The following is a 20,982-nucleotide window of genomic DNA, read 5'->3' as shown; positions in this document are numbered from 1 at the left end:
TTAAAAGAAATGAGTGATTTTTTTTCTAAAGTTTTGTTGTAAGTTGTTAATATAATTCAACTAAAAAATATGTGAGAGTATATTAACATTCCCTATATATATATATATATTAATTTGCAATAATATGATGATCCGTTAAGATGATTAAGAATTGTATATACATTTTATAGTTTGCCATTATTATTCTTAAATTATATATATTTCAATACCACCTTACCTTGTGTTTGATTACACTGTCACAACATACGTGTCAAATTTCCACGTTCAATTCATAAAAATGAATGATAGAAAACATACGTCAATCTTATCTTGTTACCAAACATGTAAGTTCACAACAAAATCCCTCGCATGCATCGAATTCAAACCAACTCAAATCCCAAACACGCATAACATAACCCACCATAAATGGAACCCCCTTCCCTCTTTCTCTCTTTGTGGGCGTGTTAATTTGTTTCTTCATTAACCACCACCTTTTAGGTGAACAACGTTTGAACATATCTACCATAGGATCAAAACCCCAATTTTGATCCCTTTTCATAACACATAAATCAAAAAGAAGAAATTAATCAAACTGGAAAATTACCCATCTCCAGATGAAACCTCCCCACCCTTTATCATCTTCTTCCAAAAAAAATAAACCCATCGAACATCATTAAAATGGAGGAGGATAAAGAAAAAATATCGAGACATATTTGATCATATTCGACACAGAAGACACCAATGCCTGAAGCTGATCCTAGTGCCGAACGCACCTTCATATGGATCATTGCATGTATTTTGTTCATTTGTGTTCTTGCTGGGGGAGGGTGCCTTGTAGCATACACGGTCCTTCCCGTGTCACAAGTTCCACCATGGACACCTCGTATTGGGATCATGTTGGTGTGTCTTCCGTGGGCTTTTTGGCTTCTCACATTCTTATACCGAATCTTCTCACGGATTTGTGGGTGTAGAATCAATGTTGGTGGTGTTGGAAGAGAGAGGTTAGGAGATGGTGGCCGTGCAAATGCACCTGGTGATGCAAGTGTTAAAGAAAATAATGGTATCAATAGGACATTCTCTGTTGCTTCACATGAGAGTCAAATGCCATTGGCAAAATCAATGGCTTCCTGATCAAATTGGAATTTCACTATGGCTTTAATTTGGTGGGTTTATTGTTTCCAATTTGCACCATTATATATAACTCTTGCAATCCTCCACTTTCTCCATATCATATTGTTATATATATATATATATATATATGCTTCATCTACTTGATGATCGACGACCCTTTGCATCGAATATATCCCTAGTTCTTACCAATCTTCATGGATATACTCTCATTATGTATTCAACAACAATGAAAATATTATGATCCACGTCATTATATTTTCACTCAATTTAAACTTCTCTTTCTTTCTGTCTCTCTTAATTTAATTTCCACCTTTTATAATTAGTTTTTAAGATCTCTTTTGTTAGCACAGATGAAATTTGATTATTCAAATTTTCACTAGTGCAAAAGAGGCTTTTTACGTCAGTTATTTTAAGGTTTTTACGTCCGAAAAACCTCCGACGTTAAAGCCAGAGACGTAAATTTACGTCAGCGTGTTAGAGTGACGTAAATTTACGTCAGAGATTAGCGAACACCGACGTAAAAAAGTTACAAAAACCCAAAAAAAATTACGCTGAAACGGCCCGTTCTGCAAGGGGAACGGCCCGTTCTGCAAGGGGAACGGCCCGTTCTGCAAGGGGAACGGCCCGTTCTCCTTGCAAAACAGCCGTTCTTCTTGCAGAACGGGCCGTTCTCTCTGCTCCTGTCTGCAGCCAAAGATAAACATTACGATACCTTCGAACGAAATAAAGAAAAGAGGGAAGAAGATAAGAAAGGAACCTTCGAACGTAGGAAAGGAGCGAAGAATGGAAACAAAATCTGAATGCTCCCAAACAATGGCGTTACGTGTTGGCTGCGAAATCTGAACGAAATCTGGTGAAGAATGGAGAGGCGTTACGTGTTGGCTACGAAGCAGGGAGAGCGGGAAGGAAATCTGGTGAAGAAGGAGAGGCGCTACGCAACTTAAATTCAAAAATTCAACTTGAATATACGTCGGACAACAAAGGGACCGACGTAAATTCAACAATCTACGTCGGTTGTAGCTGAGGTCCGACGTAGATTGTTGAATTTACGTCGGTCCCTTTGTTGTCCGACGTAAAAAAATTTGCGTTATTTTCAAAAATGCCACCGCGTCGTTTTTACGTCGGATATATTGTAGTCTACAGACGTAAAAAGCCTCTTTTGCACTAGTGTTCATTGGCCTTGGATTTTGTAGTATTTTTTTTCATTTCCTTTTAAGATTTGCCAACAAACTAAGCTGAGATACTTATTAATTCCTTTCACACTTGGACATTTTCATGCCTATGTATATATATAGAGTTAATAATTACCTATATACGGTCGGTGTCGTAAACTTTTTTTACACCGGTAACCAATCATGTACCTTAATTGTGTCATGTCGTGACATGACACAATTAAGGTACATAGTGACATGACACAATTAAGGTACATGATTGGTTGCCGATGTAAAAAATTTTTACACTGACAGTGTATAGGTAATTAACTCATATATATATATATAATGATTATAATAATACCGGTGTAACTTTTACTAAGTATTACACCACTCAATAACTTTATATTAAATGTGAATTTTGTAAATCTAACCGTTAGATTTAAAGTTCTTTACTCTTAGATCATATATACAAAATTTTATATTAATCCAAGATGATTTGATACTTCATTTTTATAAAACAAAATTGACATAATATATTTATTTCAAAATATACTAAAATATGAATACTTTGATTACTTTTAAGTTGTTGCTCAATTTTAACAAAATTTGATATACACATATAAAGTGATATAAACTTTCAATCTAACGGTTGAATTTACAAAATTTACATTTAATATAAAATTATTGAGTGATGTAATACTTAGTAAAAATTACACTGATATTATTATAATCTTTCTCATATATATATATATATATATATATATATATATATATATATATATATATATATATATATATATATATATATATATATTTCAACGTGTGCCTGAACTTGTTTAAATTGTTTATTGAGAAATTAACATGAACATGCATGGATGCACGCAGGTTTATGGACAATATTTTACGTACAAACCCCTTAACATATGTGCAAAGCAGATGGATTTGGTGTTACCTTCGTGACTATCGACATGTTTTGATGAAAACTTTGGATATAAGTCTAAGAAAAAATGAATTTTTTTTATTAAAAATACTCTTTATTTTCATCAAATTAACATTTAAGAACTCTTTTATGCTGCATCAAAACAAACTTTATTTCTTGATGATGAGATCATAATTAAATAGAGACACGCATGTGTGATGTGTATGTTTAAATTTGTGCCCTTGATCCTGAATCACGAAAAGAAAAAACGGCTTAAAGGAAATACAGAAATTTTAAACAAAGATTTATCTGTTGTAGGCACAAATTTTGTATTTGTTAATGTAACTTCACGACGTATACAGAACCTTATTCAAATATTTTATCAAAGTTGTCTATTAAAAAAAGAAAAACTTTTTAACATACGCATGAACCTTATCGTTGTTATATATATGCATGTAAGAAGAAAAATCTAAATTAGACATTAAATATAAAAAATAATAAGTCTTAACAAAAATAATTTAAATTAAAATATAAAAAAGGATAAATATTAAGACTTTGTCACCTTTTCATAAAGAAGAAAATCATCTCTATATTGATTACAACAGTTTTATTATTAATCAATTTTAATTTTTATTACAGATATGTTCATATTCATATTTTTATAAACAAATATTCATATTTAAATCATACATATTCCTTAAATTAATTATTATTTAATATTTCTGAATTTTTTAATTAACGTTACTTAAAGTAATAAATAATAATAAAGCGTAAATAATAATATAAGTTACAAGTGAATTAATATCAGATAATTAATACAGAATTATAAACTTTGTTATTAGAGAATTACATCCTCAATTTGGAAATAGTTTGTTTATTATATCTTCATTTTTTAATCACGGGGAAAAAATTTGTTAGTACAAACACTTCTATTTATACATAGAGATTTTTAATTTTTATTACAAAATAAATTCATATTGATATTTTTTTTATAAACAAATATTTATATTTAAATTATGTATACAAATAAAAAATAAGACACTTCATACTTCATACTTTTGTGATGTCGTTCTTTGAATTATGTGTTAATAAGGATAATGTACCGGTACAAATCAATTTCAAAGATAATTTTTTTATAAAAAAGTTTTTTTTTATAATTATTATCATGTGATTCATGCGATTTTATAAAAAGATTAAAATTGTCAAAAAATAATGTGTACACTAAAATAGATAATCATATATATATATATATATATATATATATATTAATTTAGTTATTACTTAAAGAAATCCTTAAATTTTTAATTAATAATAAATAGTAGGTTAAGGGTGTTTGTTGGACTGTTTATTAATTTTTTTTTTCAGTTGTTCTTGTGAGTATATGAAAAGCAAGAAATAATGTTTTTTTTTCTTCATTTTACTGAATTTAATCATGTTGAAGTGGAAACAATGACTTTTCAAGCCTCACACACTACGATACATAGTGACAAATGCATTTTTAATTGTTAATAAGTATCACTAGTTCAAAAAAGATAATTTATTCAGTTATTTTAAGTTTTTTACGTTAGAAAAAAGTTTGACGTTAAAGTGGGAGACATAAATTTACGTCAGTTGTGAAATTCAACGTAAATTTACGTCGGATATTGACAAGATCTGACGAAAAAAAGTTGTAAAAAAAAAAAATATAACGAGTAAAACAGAACGAACCGTTCTGATTGGAGAACGGCTCGTTCTGCTTGGAGAACGAGCCGTTTGATAGAACAACCCAGCAGAAAAAGCCAACAACCCAAACAAATAGAACAACATAAAGACCGAATAGAACAAATAGCCATAATAGCAACGCGAAGCAAAAAGGTGTTAGCGATTCATACCTGAGTTGCAACAATGTGTGAATGAGAAACGAAGAGTTCATCCCACTCTACAGAAGATTAAAAAAACGATTTAGCAACAAAGGAGAGAGAGAGGGTTTATACATTGAAGAATCTAGAAAAGTGATGATATTCGAGTGAGTGTGTGTGTGCGTGTGCCTCCCATGCACTCTTTTTATTCGCTTTCGCTACTTTTTACGTCGGACCTGGTAGGGTCCGACGTAAAATGTAAAATTTACGTCGGTTGTTTGTTGTGTCTGACGTAGATTATACATTTTACGTCGGATCCTACCAGGTCCGACGTAAAAAAATTCACAAAAATTACAAAAATGCCACCACATCTTTTTTATGTCAGTTTTTGTTAAGTTCAATGAGAAAGATGTGACGTGAAAGCCTCGTTTTCCACTAGTGTATAAAAATCATGATTTGGTCTCTCTCTCAAGGTAGTTGATTCAAAGCTAATTTGGATGGATATGTTACCAGCCTCTTGTGTTGCTATATTACAAATTGTTAATGATAATTGATGCGGTGGATTTTTTAAAAGAGCATTGCTATATAAGCTGAAATAAATTCTGAATCAACGTCTGAATTATTAAAATATTAATATTTTTAAATAATTTTATTATAAAATAATTATTTAATTTAATATTTTATTATTTAAATAAGATTTTTAATAATTTATAACAAGTTTCAGAGTCTACTTTCGAACGATGCGACATTTTTCTTTTGAAAAACTTGGGTAAACTAATGTTTTATTTTTTTTTTGGTTCGTCTTTGGAGTATTCACCGCCGATAACAGTGATTAATCTCCTCGCTACGTTTGAGGCACCTCAAAGGATGGGATAGCTGGCCCCAAGATTTAACGCTGCTACATATACAAGACAAGATTCAAACCCCTTAAGGTCAACTAATGTTGTTATGGTTGAGATATGAGGAATTGCTTTTACCCTCTTTTTGGCATGTTATAAAGGTGTGTGAAAACTTGTAATTGAATAATTTTAAGATGATTCATTTCGACAATAAAAAAGTGGGAATATCTCATTCTATTTAGTTATTAATCCAATTTATAAGAGATTAGGTTGAGAAGTTATATTTCCAAATGTATTTAGAGAGGTTAATATAGTTGTTGACTATATGGCTTATTTAACTCACTCTTATGATATTGGTTATTGTATTTTTATATTAAAAAATCTACCATTTACTTTTATTGATAAAATATAACTATTTTATCTGGAATTCATTCCTCTCTTATATTAAAAAAAAAAAAGAGAAATAAATAGTAATAAAACGTAGTTAATATAAAATACATGGGAATTAATATCAAATAATTAATGTAAAATTATAAACTTTCTAATTTAAAAACTATATCTTTAATTTAAAAATAATTTAACAATAATATCTTAAATTTTAAAGAGAAATTTGTTAATATAAACATTCTTTCTTTTATATATAAAAACAATGTATTAAAATATGTGTGACATATTATTGATCCATATGAACCTAGTTTCCTAAGAAAGGCCACAAAACACTACACGATATGAATTTATGGTTATATTTGACAAATACAATATATATACCTGTATTTTAATTATAAGCTTAATTTAATTAATAATTTTGATTTCCACATAGAATTGCAATAAGATATATTACTATATTCTTAAAAAATTAATCCAATAAAAAAGAGTTTTACCTATTTATTAAACTTAAATTAGTAATTTACTTCCGCGTTAAATCTTGGGGTCAGCTATCCCACCCTTTAAGGTGCCTCCAACGTAGCGAGGATATTAGTTACTGCTGTCGGCGGTGGATACTCCAGGGACGAACCAAAAAAAAAAATAATTAGTAATTTACTTGATCGACTGGTAGCACGCTAATCTAACATTTTTTTTTTTGTTAACGTTACTAGCTTTTTTAAATGTATAAAAAACCCGAATTTAACACGAATGAAAACATTATTTTTATCAAAATTAGGTTAAAAACAAACGGGACCTTGCAAATTTGAATTTAATTGCGAGATCAGTGTAGACATGTGTGGATAATGGAAGAGAACAAGGAATCTGTAGTGAAGGAATTATCTGATACTATTTGATGATTCCGATTTTTTGGTTCCAAAAATTTAATCAAGTGAGAGTCACATGCAGTGTTTTAAAAACCGGATCGAACCGGCAAGTCGGACTGATTGAACTGGGTACCGGTGGTCCAGCCGATCCGAATCTTAAGTTAGATTGATTATGCAGTCGACTCGTTTCAAACCGGATTGGACCGGTCAATTTTTCGGTTCAACCGGTAAACCGGTAAGTCAAACCGATTCAACCACACTTAATATATATATATATATATATATATATATATATATATATATATATATTATTTTTTTTAAGGGACCATAAACCTAAAAGAATAATAATAAAAATTGAATTTCTTAATGGAAGAGCAAAAAGTCTTATTAAATATAGCAATAATTACTTTTCTAATTTATTTGTTTGTAATATATACAACTTAAATAACTTTTATAATATATTATTAATTTTAAATTATATATTTAATAATATAATATCTATATAAATATTATATATATTATTTTGTGATATCAATTACAAGCATATTATATATGTACATATTATTTATATTTTTAATTTGTATTAATATACAATTTAACATGTAATTTTTTAATATATATTTTTACAAAATAAAAATAAAAATAATTTTAAATAAGATAGAAAAATTAAAATTTAAAATAACATATGAATTTATTAAAATTTATAAGTATAAAATATATTTAATATAAATATTTAAAAAAATAATAATAAAATTGAATAATGCGATTTAACTTATTGATTCAGTACTTTAGCCGGTTTGATAACCGGTTCGATTTTTAAATCTATGGACACGTACTTCGTAAGCGGGAAAATCTCACTGCGCAACAACTCCCCTAAAAGAAGTGGAGGGAACTCATCAGTCATTTCATTACTCTCTCGTCACTCCACGCTCTCCACTCTCTCCCTCTCCCAATTCCGATGAACAAAAACGGCTCCCGGAAGCGCGCGCCGCCGCCGTCGCAACGCCCACCGGCGAAGCTTCCCTCGATGACTCAGGAAGAAGAGTTCATGGACGAAGACGTGTTCCTGGACGAAACCCTCCTTTCCGCCGACGAAGAGTCCCTCATTCTCCGCGACATCGAGCAGCGCCAGGCCCTCGCCACGCGCCTCTCCAAGTGGACGCGTCCTCCTCTCGACGCCGACTACGTCGCCCAATCTCGCAGCGTCGGTGAGTTCATATTTTCCGTTAATTGTTTCGCCTTTCCTCTGGTGCTAGGGTTTTGTTTTCGCCTTCTTATTAGTGGAATTTGATTGGTTTGTGTTTTTCGTGTTTTCTGCTCCTCTTTGTGGCCTTTAGTTTTCCCGCAGCTGGAGATTGATTACGTGATCGGAGAGAGTCACAAGGAGTTGCTGCCGAACTCGTCTGGACCTGCTGCCGTTATCAGAATATTTGGAGTTACTAAGGAAGGTTTGCTCCTGTTTCTGTCTTCTTTCATGCTGCAAAATTTGGTTGCTTATACAATTGGAGATAATAAGCATTGCTGGGTTGTCGCTTTTTAGTGTTACATGAGGTTCTAGGGAAGAAGGTGATAGGTACAGATAGTTTAGAGCCTTAGTTAGATAATTGTTAGATTCAGTTAGTTTGTTAGGGCGGCTGGATAAAAAGAAATAAGGCATATTGCCTATAAATCGGAGAAAAGTTTGAGTGATTGGGGTACTGCGGCAACCGGAACGGGTGACCAATATTTTATTTTAAGGAAAAAATATTAGAAAATTCTTTAAAAAATAGTTTTTAAAACTAAAATTAGGTTGAAAAGTTAATCACGTATAAGTAAGGAATTAGTACCCTACGATGTCTGTAAATATACAGTACCTTTAATTAATTACATAAAATTTTATAACTTTATAAATATTTAATTTATCCCTAAAAATATATTTTGTTATTCTTTTTTATATAACCTTTATAGATGAAGGGAATTTTTTTTTTGTATTTTATTAAAACTTACATAATAATTTAAGCTAATAAATAAATAATCGCTAAACTATCAAAATAACGTTAAAGATAGAATTAGCGTTATTAATTTCTTGAAATACTTTATTTTACCAAAAGAAAAAAAATATTTTAATACAAGAATTTAAGCTAATAAATGACTAGCATTAAATCCTGTCATTTGAATAACATTAAAGATATAATTGTTACTCACTTAATGTTATTAATAAATATTTTTATTTTCATAAAATGATAATTTTTATTTTATCTTATATATAAAAGCTTATGATAGCAAATGACTATTCTATAAATTTTTATAATTTACATGATATTAAAAGTAGAAGTATTACTCAATTAATATCATTAACCATTAAAAGTAACTTATATGTGCAAGAAGATTGTTTTTATTTTTATTTTATCTAAAGAAAAAAGATTTTATATAAAGATTCAAGTTAGTAAATGACTAATCAATAAATTCTTATGAAATTTTTTTTTCCATTAATGTTATGAATAATTGCTTTTTATTTTTATAAAATGATAATTGTTATTTTATAAGCTTCTATGATTTCATGATATTAAAGATAGAAGTGTCATTCAATTAATATCATTAACCAATAAAACAACTTATATGTAAAAAAAATTTATTTATATCAATATATTTTATTTAAAGAAATAAATTTTGTATAAGGATTCAAATTAGCTAATGACTAGTTATTATCTTACAATTAAATAACGTCAAGGATAAAAATGTTATTCAATTGATGTTAGAGCATCTTCAATGGGGTTGCTTATAAGCAACCCCATTACAGATGCTCTTATTAGCTATTACATATTAAAATAAATTTTAATGAAAAGAAAAAAAATGAGTTAAGTAAAGAATATGATACTAAATGTGAGGTGAATAAATTGTTGAACTTGCTATCACGCGAAACCTTTCTCTTAATCTCTAACTTTATTGTCGATATCTTTTTCTCTCTTTGTCTTTGCTTTCTTTTTTGTCAGTATTTCTCCTCTCTTCGTTCCCTCTAATATCCGTATATGCTATTTTATAAGAGTGTTTTTTTAAACCATCTCTCTCCACTATCTTCACTTCCTTCATTTTTGCTAACTATCTCTAATTTTCAGCTAGTAACCACCTTCCCTCTTATCTTCTTTTATTTTTTATTTATTTATTTATGCTTTATTTGTTAGTTTTTTATTTATTTATTTATGCTTTATTTGTTAGTTTTTTATTTATTTATTTATGCTTTATTTGTTAGTTGTAACTGCTTCCTTACTTGAAGACCAAGTTTTTACCCTTCCTTTCATAAATTTAAATTCTATTTTTATTTAAAAATTAAACCTTTCTTATTTAAAATTTCTTATTCATAATTGCCCTTCTTTACTTATTTTTATTAAATAATCTGAATGATAATATTTTTAGATCATTGTAATAAAAATGAGTAAAGAAGTGAATAAATTTTATTTGAGAAAATATGTTATATGACTCTTATATTGAACGCTATTGTTGGATCAAATTGATACTTGTATTAGATCGACTAAATGCTTTTGCTGGGTTGACCGAATGCTTTTGTCAGATCGATCAAATACTGGTGTTCTGATGATTGAACTTGGGCAACTAAATATTGATACTAGATCAATCGAATGCTTGTGCTGGATCGATCGAATGCTTATGTTGGGTCGATTAAATGTTGGCGCTGAGTGCTAGTACTGGATTAACCAAGTGCTAGTGTTGGATTGGTCAAAATGCTAGTGTTGGAATGATTGAACGCTAGTGCCGGATTAGCTAAATACTAGTGTCAAATAGATTGCATGCTAGTGATTGTTCAATTGAATGTTGATGTCGGTTTGACCAAATGCTGATGTTAGATCGACTAGATGTTGCTGAAATGACTAGATGATGGTGCTAGTTAGGCATGGCAATCTAACCCGCCCCCGTGGGTACCCGCCCGAACCCGCCCCGATTTGGATGGGGAAAACCCGTGTTTATCGGGTTCGGGTTCGGGTTTTCCCCGATTGATAAAATCGGGGGCGGGGGCGGGGGCGGGGATGTTAATACCCACCCTGCCCCCGTCCCCATACCCGCCCCTGCCCCCCGCCCCGCTTAATAATATAATTAAAAAATTATTTATATATATATAAACCAAAATTATAAATATTTATATGTAAAAATTTATATTATTTTATTTTTCTTTTATTTTTTTTAAATTGTTCATATTTATTTAAAAGAAAAAAAGAAGAAAAAAAAATAAAAGCGGGGGGCGGGGGGCGGGGCGGGGAAACCCGAACCCCGCCGGGGGTGGGGATGGGGACCTAGATTTTATCCCCGGCGGGTATCGGGGGCGGGGGCGGGGAACGTAAAACCCGCCCCCGCCCCGCCCCGTTGCCATGCCTAGTGCTAGTTCAATCAAATGCTAGTGCTGGATTGATTGAACGTTTATGCTAGATCGACTGAATATTGGTGCAAGATTGATCTAATGCTTATATTGGATCGACCAAATGCTTGTATTGAATTGGTTGATGGGTCGCGCCAGGTAGATACTGGGCTTATAGAAAAGAAATTGTAACTTGTGCCAAGTAAGTACTAGACTTAAACAAAGAGTCATGTGCTAAGCAAGTACTTAGCCTAAAGACTCTATGATATTGGTTTTAAAGACCTAAGAAAACCAAATAATAAGTTTTAGGAAGCAAGAGATGCAAATGAAATGTGATGCAATGGTGATGTGATGTAAAATGTTATGAGATACAACTTTTAAGACTTAAACTTTTGTTTCTTTTTCCTTTTCTTTTTGCTTTTGCTTTTCTTTAAGGTTATAAATTCCTTATCGTGACACACGACCAAGGATCATGGATGAGTGAGGCCTTTGAACACTCTTTGATTTGAATGACAGTTGGTTATTCCCTTGGGTTACCCTTAAGCTGTTGTAAGCACTTATGAGTTGAAATAACGTTATCTTGTTGGTTGCGCTTTGTAACATTTATCAAGAAATTATCAAGCATATTGTGACTTTAAAAACTCATAAAAGTAATTTGTAACACCCTGGATTTTCTTTTTTAGATGTAACGTGCATGTCCTTTCAATATATTATCATAAAATGTAAGGAGAATTGACAATAAGGGAATAGGATAATCTTATTCAAGAAAGTCATTGTGTGACAAAAATGAAAAATATATACAACGATAGCAATAGGAGGTAGTTGTTATGTGAGTGACACTTTCTAGATGATCAATGCTAGTACTACATTTCAATAACCTTGATTGCTTGCTAATAAGATTGAGAGGATAATTCAATGTATTTTTGCTCTAGCTTTTTTTTTATTGCTCTACTGTGTCTTGCCCCAATTGATACCTTGAAAATTAGCATGATGCTTATCTCTCATTTCGATGGCTTTTTTTTAATCCTATTTTTTCCTAGATTGCTCTTTCGAGTTTTTGACCTAGCATGTTGCTTTGATTTTGCTTAAATTGTCTTTTTAGGTTTTCAATTTAACGAGCTTTTTTTTACCATAATTTTTGCCTAGATTGTTCTTTCGAGTTTTCAACCTAGCAAGTCGCTCTAACTTTTGCCTAGATCGGTCTTTCAAGTTTTCAATCTAGCGAGCATTTTTTTATTATTATTTTTAGGCATAATATTTTTTCATTGCATTAGAATTTACAAGATGTAGGAGATCTTTGCCATCCATATTTGTGAGGATCAAGGCTCCCCTAGAGAAAACCTTTTTAACTACATAAGGTCCTTCATAATTTGGTGCCCATTTACCAAGACGATCTTTCTGAACTTGTAGAATTTTCTTAAGCATTAAGTCTCCTTCTCGAAACTCCCTGGGGTGTACTTTCTTTTCAAATGCCTTCTTCAATCTTTTTTGATATAATTGGCTATGACAAATTGCATTCAACCTTTTCTCCTCAATGAGATTTAATTGATCCAAATGGGTTTGGACCCATTCTGATTCTTCCAATTTGGCTTTTGTTAATACTCTTAAAGATGGAATTTCAACCTCAATTGGAAGGATTGCGTCCATTCCATAAACTAAGGAAAATGGGGTTGCCCCAGTCGAGGTTCGATATCCATGTAAAGAAAATGGAAGCATCTCATGCCAATCTTTGTATGTCACCACCATTTTCTAAATGATCTTCTTGATGTTCTTGTTTGCTGCTTCAACTGCCCCGTTCATCTTTGAGTGATATGAGAAAGAGTTATGGTGCTGAATTTTGAAGTCAACACATAACTCTGTCATCATCTTGTTGTTCAAGTTGGTTCCATTGTCAATAATGATTCTGTTTGGCACACCATAATGACAAATTAATTCCCTTTTGATGAACTTTACTACCACATTTCGAGTCACATGGGCATATGAAGCGGCTTCAACCCATTTGGTGAAATAGTCAATAGTAACCAGAATGAAGCGATGTCCATTTGACGCTTTTGACTCAATAGGACCAATAACATCCATTCTCCACATAGAAAATGGCCAAGGTGATGACAAAACATTAAGGGAAGTTGGTGGAGCATTGATGTTATCAGCATATGTCTGACATTTATGACATTTCTTCACGTATTTAAAGCAATCTTTCTCTATGGTTAACCAATAATAACCAACCCTTAAGATTTTTCTTGCCATGGCATGCCTATTGGTATGGGTGCCAAAAGGGCCTTCATGAACTTTTTTAACAATCTGTTGTGCTTCAGCAACGTCTACACATCTAAGCAAGATCATATCATGATTTCTCTTATACAACACCTCCCCATTTAGAAAGAAATTCATGGCTAATCTTCTCAAAGTTCTCTTGTCATTCTCTGAAGCATTTGGTGGATATTCTCTACTTTTGATATACTCCTTAATATCATAGTACCATGGATTTCCATCTGGCTCTTCTTCCACTAATTGACAATATGCAGGTTGGTCACGACCTTGAATTTTTATAAGTGGCATATCTTCATCATTACTCAATGTGAACATAGATGACAAAGTGGCTAATGCATTTGCCAATTGGTTATCCTCTCGAGGGATGTGATTAAAAGTGATTTTTCTCAAATTATCTTATCATTTCCTTAATGTAAGCTTGGTAAGGGATTATTTTTGTGTCTCGAGTTTCCCACTCCCCTTTTAATTGATGAATGACCAAGGCTGAATCACCGTATACCTCAAGTATTTTGACTTTTGCTTCTATTGTCGCTTGTATTCCTAAAGTGCATGCTTCATATTCTGCCACATTGTTGGTGCAATAAAAGCGTAACCTAGCTGTGATTGGAGTATATTGTTTTTCTGGGGATATCACACTGTATCGATTGATAATCATCCAGAGGTTGGTGTGCTAGATAATCTGCCAAAACACTACCTTTAATTGCCTTTTGAGTCACATAAGTAATGTCATATTCTGATAAGAGAACTTGCCATCGAGCAATCCCTCTTGTGAGAGCAGGCCTTTCAAAGATGTACTTGATTGGGTCCATTTTAGACACTAACCATGTTATGTGACTTAGCATATATTGTCTTAAAGGGTGGGTTGCCCATGCCAAGGCACAACAAGTTCGCTCAAACAATGAGTATCTGGTCTCATAATCAATGAACTTCTTACTCAAATAATAGATAGCATGCTCTTTTCTTCCATAATCATTGTGTTGGCTTAATATACAACCCATAGACCCGTCGAGCATTGTCAAATACATAATGAGGGGCCTTCCAGGGATAGATGGCACTAAAATTGGTGGACTTTGCAAATATTATTTTATTTTGTCAAAGACTTCTTGGCAATCATCATTCCACTTCATTGGTTGATTTTTACGTAACAATTTGAAGATGGGTTCACAAGTAGTTGTTAATTGAGATATCAATCGGGCAATATAATTCAATCTTCCCAGGAAACCTCGAACTTCTTTTTCTATGATGGGCGGTGGCATCTCAAGAATTGCTCGAACCTTGTCGGGATCCACTTTTATGCCTTTTTGACTGACTATAAATCCCAACAATTTACGAGATTTCACACCAAAAGTACACTTCGATGGATTTAGCCTCAACTTAAACTTTCTTAGCCGCTCAAACAATTTCTTCATATGGATCACGTGATCTTCTTTTCTTGATTTTGCAATCATGTCATCCACGTAGACCTCACTCTCGTTATGTACCATGTCATGAAACAAAGTCTCCATTGCCCTCTGATATGTTGCCCCAACATTTTTTAGCCCAAATGGCATGACCTTGTAGCAAAAGGTGCCCCACGATGTGATAAATGTTGTTTTCTCCTTGTCCTCCTCAACCATCTTGATTTAGTTATATCCTGAGTAGCCATCCATGAAAGATAAGAATGAATGTTGCGCTGTGTTATCTACTAACACATCAATATGAGGTAGTGGAAAATCATCATTTAGGCTGACTCTATTAAATATCGATAATCCACACACATCCGAACTTTCCCATCTTTCTTAGGAACTGGTACTATATTAGCAACTCATTGTGGATATTTGGCAATTGCTAGAAATCCTGTGTCAAATTGCTTTTTGACCTCTTCTTTAATCTTCAAAGATAATTATGGTTTCATTCGTCTCAACTTTTGTTTGATGGGAGGACATTCTGGCTTCAACGGTAGCTTATGTTCCACTACGATAGTATCAAGCCCTGACATATCCTGATACAACCAAGCGAAGACATCCTTATAATCATGTAAAAGCCTTATCAACTTATTACGTTTAGTTTCTTTCATGAGTGTGCTAATCTTGACTTCTTTCTTTTCCTCTTCGTCACCCAAATTAATTGTCTCAGTCAGCTCTTCATGTTGTTTGATCTCTTTGACCTCTTGTTCCACTAATCTTAATAACCCAGGGGAAGGCTCTAAATCATCCTCTATTTCCTCGCAAGTTTGATTAACGGGACAATAAAAATTATTTGATGCAACACTAGCACTGTCACTTTCAAGCACATTTTTCTCAAATCTATATTATTTAAAGTTAGGATAAGATTGATAAAGAGATTAAGGAGAAAGAAATAGGCAAGAGGTGAAGGAAGAATGAATGCATTTTATTTAATATTAAAAGGAAATACATTAGCTCTTATTTAAAGAAATAAATCTTAAAGCCTTGGGCAGAGCAATAAGATTAGCATTACAAGAAAATTACTTTAAATCTAAATTAAAAACCGTAGGCAACTTGACAATCTCTCAATTATTAAGCTCCATGTTTAGTGGACAAGCGTGAACCAGACTAACATGTTTGTCCTCACGAAAGTCTTGCTTAACAACAGGTATTGAGTTTGGAAACTCGAACCTAGCACTCCAAAAGCTCTCTTATAAATCACAGATAGGGACCCCATTAATTTTTGCCTCCTTCTTTTCCAGCCTGGCTAACCTCCTTTCTCTTTTCTCATACACAACTCACCTTTTATCAACCTTTGAGGGTCTGTAACGCAAACCAAATCGATCCTTATTATCTATGAATTTGGCAATTAACTTAGTCCTTGTGCATCTCTTCCCAGTCCACAACCATATTGATATCCACTCCTTAACTTGATTTTAGCTACCATCATGGAGGCACCAGATGGTTGTGGCTTCATGATGTTCTTTCCAAAACTTACATTTGCAATTTCGAGCCCCTGAAATGATGTCTCCAAAGCTTCTTCAGCAACTTCAATATAAGGAGTGGATGAAGGTTTACTAACCAATAAGTCTTCTTCGGCCATGACAATGATCAACTTGTCATCCACAATAAATTTCAGCTTTTGGTAAAGTGTGGAGGGTACAACCCTTGCATAATGAATCCATGGTTTTTCCAAAAGGCAATTGTAAGCTGGCGCAATGTCCATCACATGAAATACTACCTCAAAAGTAACAGGACCAATTTGGATAGGTAAACTTATCTCGCCGATCACTCCTCTACGAGACCCATCAAAAGCTCTCACTATCATAGTGCTTAATGTATGATCCATTATAGAGAAGTTTTGCCAATGTTACCTTTGGCATCACATTCAACAAAGAAACATTTCAACAAGTCTCTAGCTCTACTTATTTATGGGTTAGTTTTGTTCCCATTCACAATGGGCTTGATCGATCAAGTAGTTATGGATGTGATCTTTGCTTACGAAACGCAAAAAAAGAATCCCATTCCAGCCATTCTGTAGATAGTCTCTTCTCTCTAGAAGTATGTCATCAAAAGAAAAGAGGAATTCTATGATGTTGTAATCATTTACTATATGTTTGGATCATGACTCATTTATATGCTTCCAATCATATGGAATATATGCCAGATCCTCTAAGAAGTTTCCATCGTATTCCAGTGAAGAAATTAGAAGCAGCAGAGTGGAAAAGAGATCTCTTGACATTCGAAGTAGAGCACTTTACATGGGTATGCCCTTGGTACCATCCCAGAAATACAATCTTTAGTTGTGGGAGTTTCTTGAATGTTCCATTAATGGGGTCGAGAGGATGTGTAACACACACCCCAACAATCGCTCTTAAATAACTCAAATGGACTCAAGCTGTGCCTTAGAGCAAAGAGTTAGGAGGTTTGAGTTTTCAATATGCTTTAGATAATGTGAGGCAACAGGTAGAAGTTAGAGCTACTTGGGGGAAGGTTAAAAAGAAAGGGGAAGCAGAGCTCGAAAAACCTCGTGTGGTAGCCTCTTCGGAATATAAAGAATGGAGAAAGGCCAGAAGAATTTCCATCCTGATCCTTAAAGAAGTCCAACATGGAGAAAGTCAATCTCATGAAACCAACCAAGCATTGGCTTCTTTAACCTCTCCGTTAGAAGTCATGAAAGCTCAAATGAGATTGATGGAAGAAAAAGAAGAACGTGCTCAAACTGAAATAGAGATTCTTAAGAGGCAATGTCAAAAGAAGGACATGGAATATGAACACTTAAAAAATGAATGTGCCGATGCTTATGAAAGTTCAACTCAGCTGAAATAAGTAAAGAGAATGACAGAAAAAGAGACAGAAATCCTTTTGAAAAATATGAAAAGACAGATTGAAGCAATGAGAAAAGAGATGACAAAAATCCAAGAAGAAAAAGAGTGCTCAGATTTAAATGATCGTGAGAAAGAACAAAAAATAGAACGCATGCAAGAGGAGCTAACAAATGCACACCAAGAAGTAGAGAAATGGTGGAATGTGGCTATAAAATACTTTAACTCACTCAAGATAGCTAGTCAAAATGAAGAACAATGGTTGAGAAGAATTGATGATTTAACATTGGAGCAGGACCAACTAAAATTTGATGTCAAGGAGTTACATTTAATTGCAGAACACCATCGTGAAAAGGTAAAAGAGTGGATGAAGACATGCGAAGATATGACTAATGCTGTCCAAAAACAAACAGAAAGCTTGAAGACGCATGTGCACAAAGTAAATGAAGAGATCAACTCAAATCCTGAAATGAAGCTTCCTTGGAAGATCTTTAAGCTCATGAAATATTGTCAAAATTTAGCTAAGAGTCTCGTGTAAAATGAGATAACACAATTATTGTAACTAATTTTGAGGCGGAATATAATAATAGCACATTTGACTTGATATATAACTTGTCTTAGATATCATTTATTGAAGAGAGAATTCTCCCTTGAATGATTGTTAATCACATTTTTATCTTGAGATAATTGATCCTTGTTTGAAAATGTGGGTCGTACTGTTCCATTGCTAGTAAAATGACCTTATCCATTGAGGAGTTAATGCTCCCTTGGAATCAGTGTCAACCATTGTACGACCTAAGAGATTTTTGCCTCTAACGTTGAGATGTGGGGAATTACTTTTCAAATTGAATACAAAATCAATTTTTTTTTCTTTTATACTCATAAGTTCAATTTTATATTCAGAAAATAATACATCAAAAAACAAAAGTGTTTCCTCAACATCGTTATAGGACACGCTCTCGGGCCAAGATCATGGATGACATAGAGGAACGCAACGAAGAATTGAGGAATGATGTTAATCAGTTGAAGGAACAAATGTCCCAAATTCTAGAGATGTTGCAGTCTATGCAAGTGAAAAATGTAGAAGAGACCCCTCCAATAATCAGAGGAGAATCGTCAACTTCTCCTGCATAACCACCTGGCTTTATCCCAATCCCATCACAACCATTAACTCTAGATCTTAATAGAATTGGCCAACAAGTTGATCCTCCAGAGGTCCAATGGCCATCATATGGTCTTCCGCCCAACTACACACCTCCAACAATCATGGAACCTCTAGGTAAACACCAACTATTGGTGAATCAACCACCTACACAAATGCAACCTACCCAACCTGAGTGTTCACCCATGAATGTCGCCTCTTATAAACATCAAGTTCCCTGCCAATCCCAAAATACTGATTTTATCAATTAAGGGAATCTTCACCAAACTTCTGGGGGATATCAACCAACCTCTGGAATTGAGCACGTCCAGTCTAGTGAGAAGTTACAAATGCTAGAAGAGAGGCTAAAGGTTGTGGAAAGAGGTAGTTATGATATCGGTGAAGCTGTCGATCCTTGTTTAGTTCCAGATATAGAGTTCCCTCCAAAGTTCAAAGTGCTTGAATTTGATAAAGACAAAGGAATGAGTTGTCCAAAGAACCATATGACCATGTATTGTAGAAAGATGACAGCATATGCTAGCGATGATAAGTTGCGTATGCATTGTTTTCAGGATTTTTTAACTACGGTAGCTTTGGATTGGTATATGCATCTTGAACGGGCCTATATCTGCTCCTGGAAGGATTTAGCTGATGCTTTCCTTAAACAATATAAATATAATATTGACATGGTTCCAGATAGATTTGAACTACACATCATGTCTAAAAAAGATAGATTTGAACTACACAACATATTTGGAACCATGTCAATATTATATTTATATTGTTTAAGGAAAGCATCAGCTAAATCCTTTCAGGAGCGAATATAGGCCTGTTCAAGATGCATAAACCTATTCAAAGCTGCCCCAGTTAAAGAATCTTGAAAACAATAAATAAGCAACTTATCATTGTGAGCATATGCTGCCATTTTTCTACAATATATGGTCATATGGTTCTTTGGACAACTCGTTCCTTTGTATTTATCAAATTTAGGCACTTTAAACTTTGGGGGAACTCTATATCTGGAACCAAACAAAGATCGACAGCTTCATCGATATCATAACTACCTCCTTCCACAACCTTTAGCCTCTCTTCTAACATTTGTAACTTCTCACTAGACTGAACGTGCTCAATTCCAGAGGTTGGTTGATATCCCCCAGAAGTTTGGTGAGGATTCCCTTGGTTGATAAAATCAGTATTTTGGGGTTGGTAGGGAACTTGATGTTTATAAGAGGCGACATTCCTGGGTGAACCCTCAGGTTGTGTAGGCGGCTGATTCACCAATAGTTGGTGTTTATCCAGAGGGTCCATGATTGTTGGAGGTGTGTAGTTGGGTGGAAGGTCATATGATGGCATTGGACCTCTGGAGGATCAACTTGTTGGCCGATTCTATTAAGATGTAGAGTTAATGATTGTGATGGGATTGGGGTAATGTTAGGTAGATACGCAGGAGAAGGTGACGATTCTCCTCTGGTTATTGGAGGGGTCCCTTCTACATTTTTCACTTGCATAGACTGCAACATCTCTAGAATTTGGGTCATTTGTTCCTTCAACTAATTAACATCATTTCTCAATTCTTCGTTGCATTCCTCTATCTCATCCATGGTCTTGGCCCGAGAGCGTGTCCTATAACGATGCCGAGGAAACACTTTTATTTTTTTATGTATTATTTTCTGAATATAAAATTGAACTTATGAGTATAAAAGAAAAAAAAATTGATTTTGTATTCAATTTGAAGAGTAATTTCCCACATCACAACGCTAGAGGCAAAAATCTCTTAGGTCATACAACGGTTGACATTGATTCCAAGGGAGCATTAACTCCTCAATGGATAAAGTCATTTTATTAGCAATGCAACAATACGAACCA

At 33.4% G+C, this 20,982-nt stretch overlaps 2 protein-coding genes across 2 annotated transcripts in view; both read left to right on the top strand.

The window, feature by feature from the left end:
* Nucleotides 1-327: 327 nt before the first annotated feature.
* Nucleotides 328-1,408, top strand: LOC109814839 (uncharacterized). Its single transcript, XM_020379351.3, has one exon. It carries the CDS (start codon nucleotides 721-723, stop codon nucleotides 1,108-1,110), a length of 390 nt encoding a protein of 129 aa, XP_020234940.1. The 5' UTR covers nucleotides 328-720; the 3' UTR covers nucleotides 1,111-1,408.
* Nucleotides 1,409-8,020: 6,612 nt separating this feature from the next.
* Nucleotides 8,021-20,982, top strand: part of LOC109808737 (DNA polymerase delta subunit 1) — a 41,148-nt gene continuing 28,186 nt past the window's right edge. The window contains exons 1-2 of the mRNA XM_083076511.1: nucleotides 8,021-8,318; nucleotides 8,448-8,558. Of these exons, the coding sequence (XP_082932637.1) occupies nucleotides 8,069-8,318; nucleotides 8,448-8,558 (361 nt within the window). The 5' untranslated portion in view covers nucleotides 8,021-8,068. The remainder of the gene's footprint in view (nucleotides 8,319-8,447; nucleotides 8,559-20,982) is intronic.

The sequence above is a fragment of the Cajanus cajan genome, chromosome 6, assembly GCF_000230855.2.
Source record: "Cajanus cajan strain Asha chromosome 6, NIPB_CcT2T_4, whole genome shotgun sequence".
Taxonomy (NCBI): Eukaryota; Viridiplantae; Streptophyta; class Magnoliopsida; order Fabales; family Fabaceae; genus Cajanus; species Cajanus cajan.
The sequence above is the reverse complement of the archived record's forward strand: the minus strand, read 5'-3'. Positions and strand labels throughout refer to the sequence as shown.

Excerpts from the sequence above, each read along its gene's own strand:
- LOC109814839 (XM_020379351.3), top strand. The coding sequence starts at position 721 with ATGCCTGAAGCTGATCCTAGTGCCGAACGCACCTTCATATGGATCATT.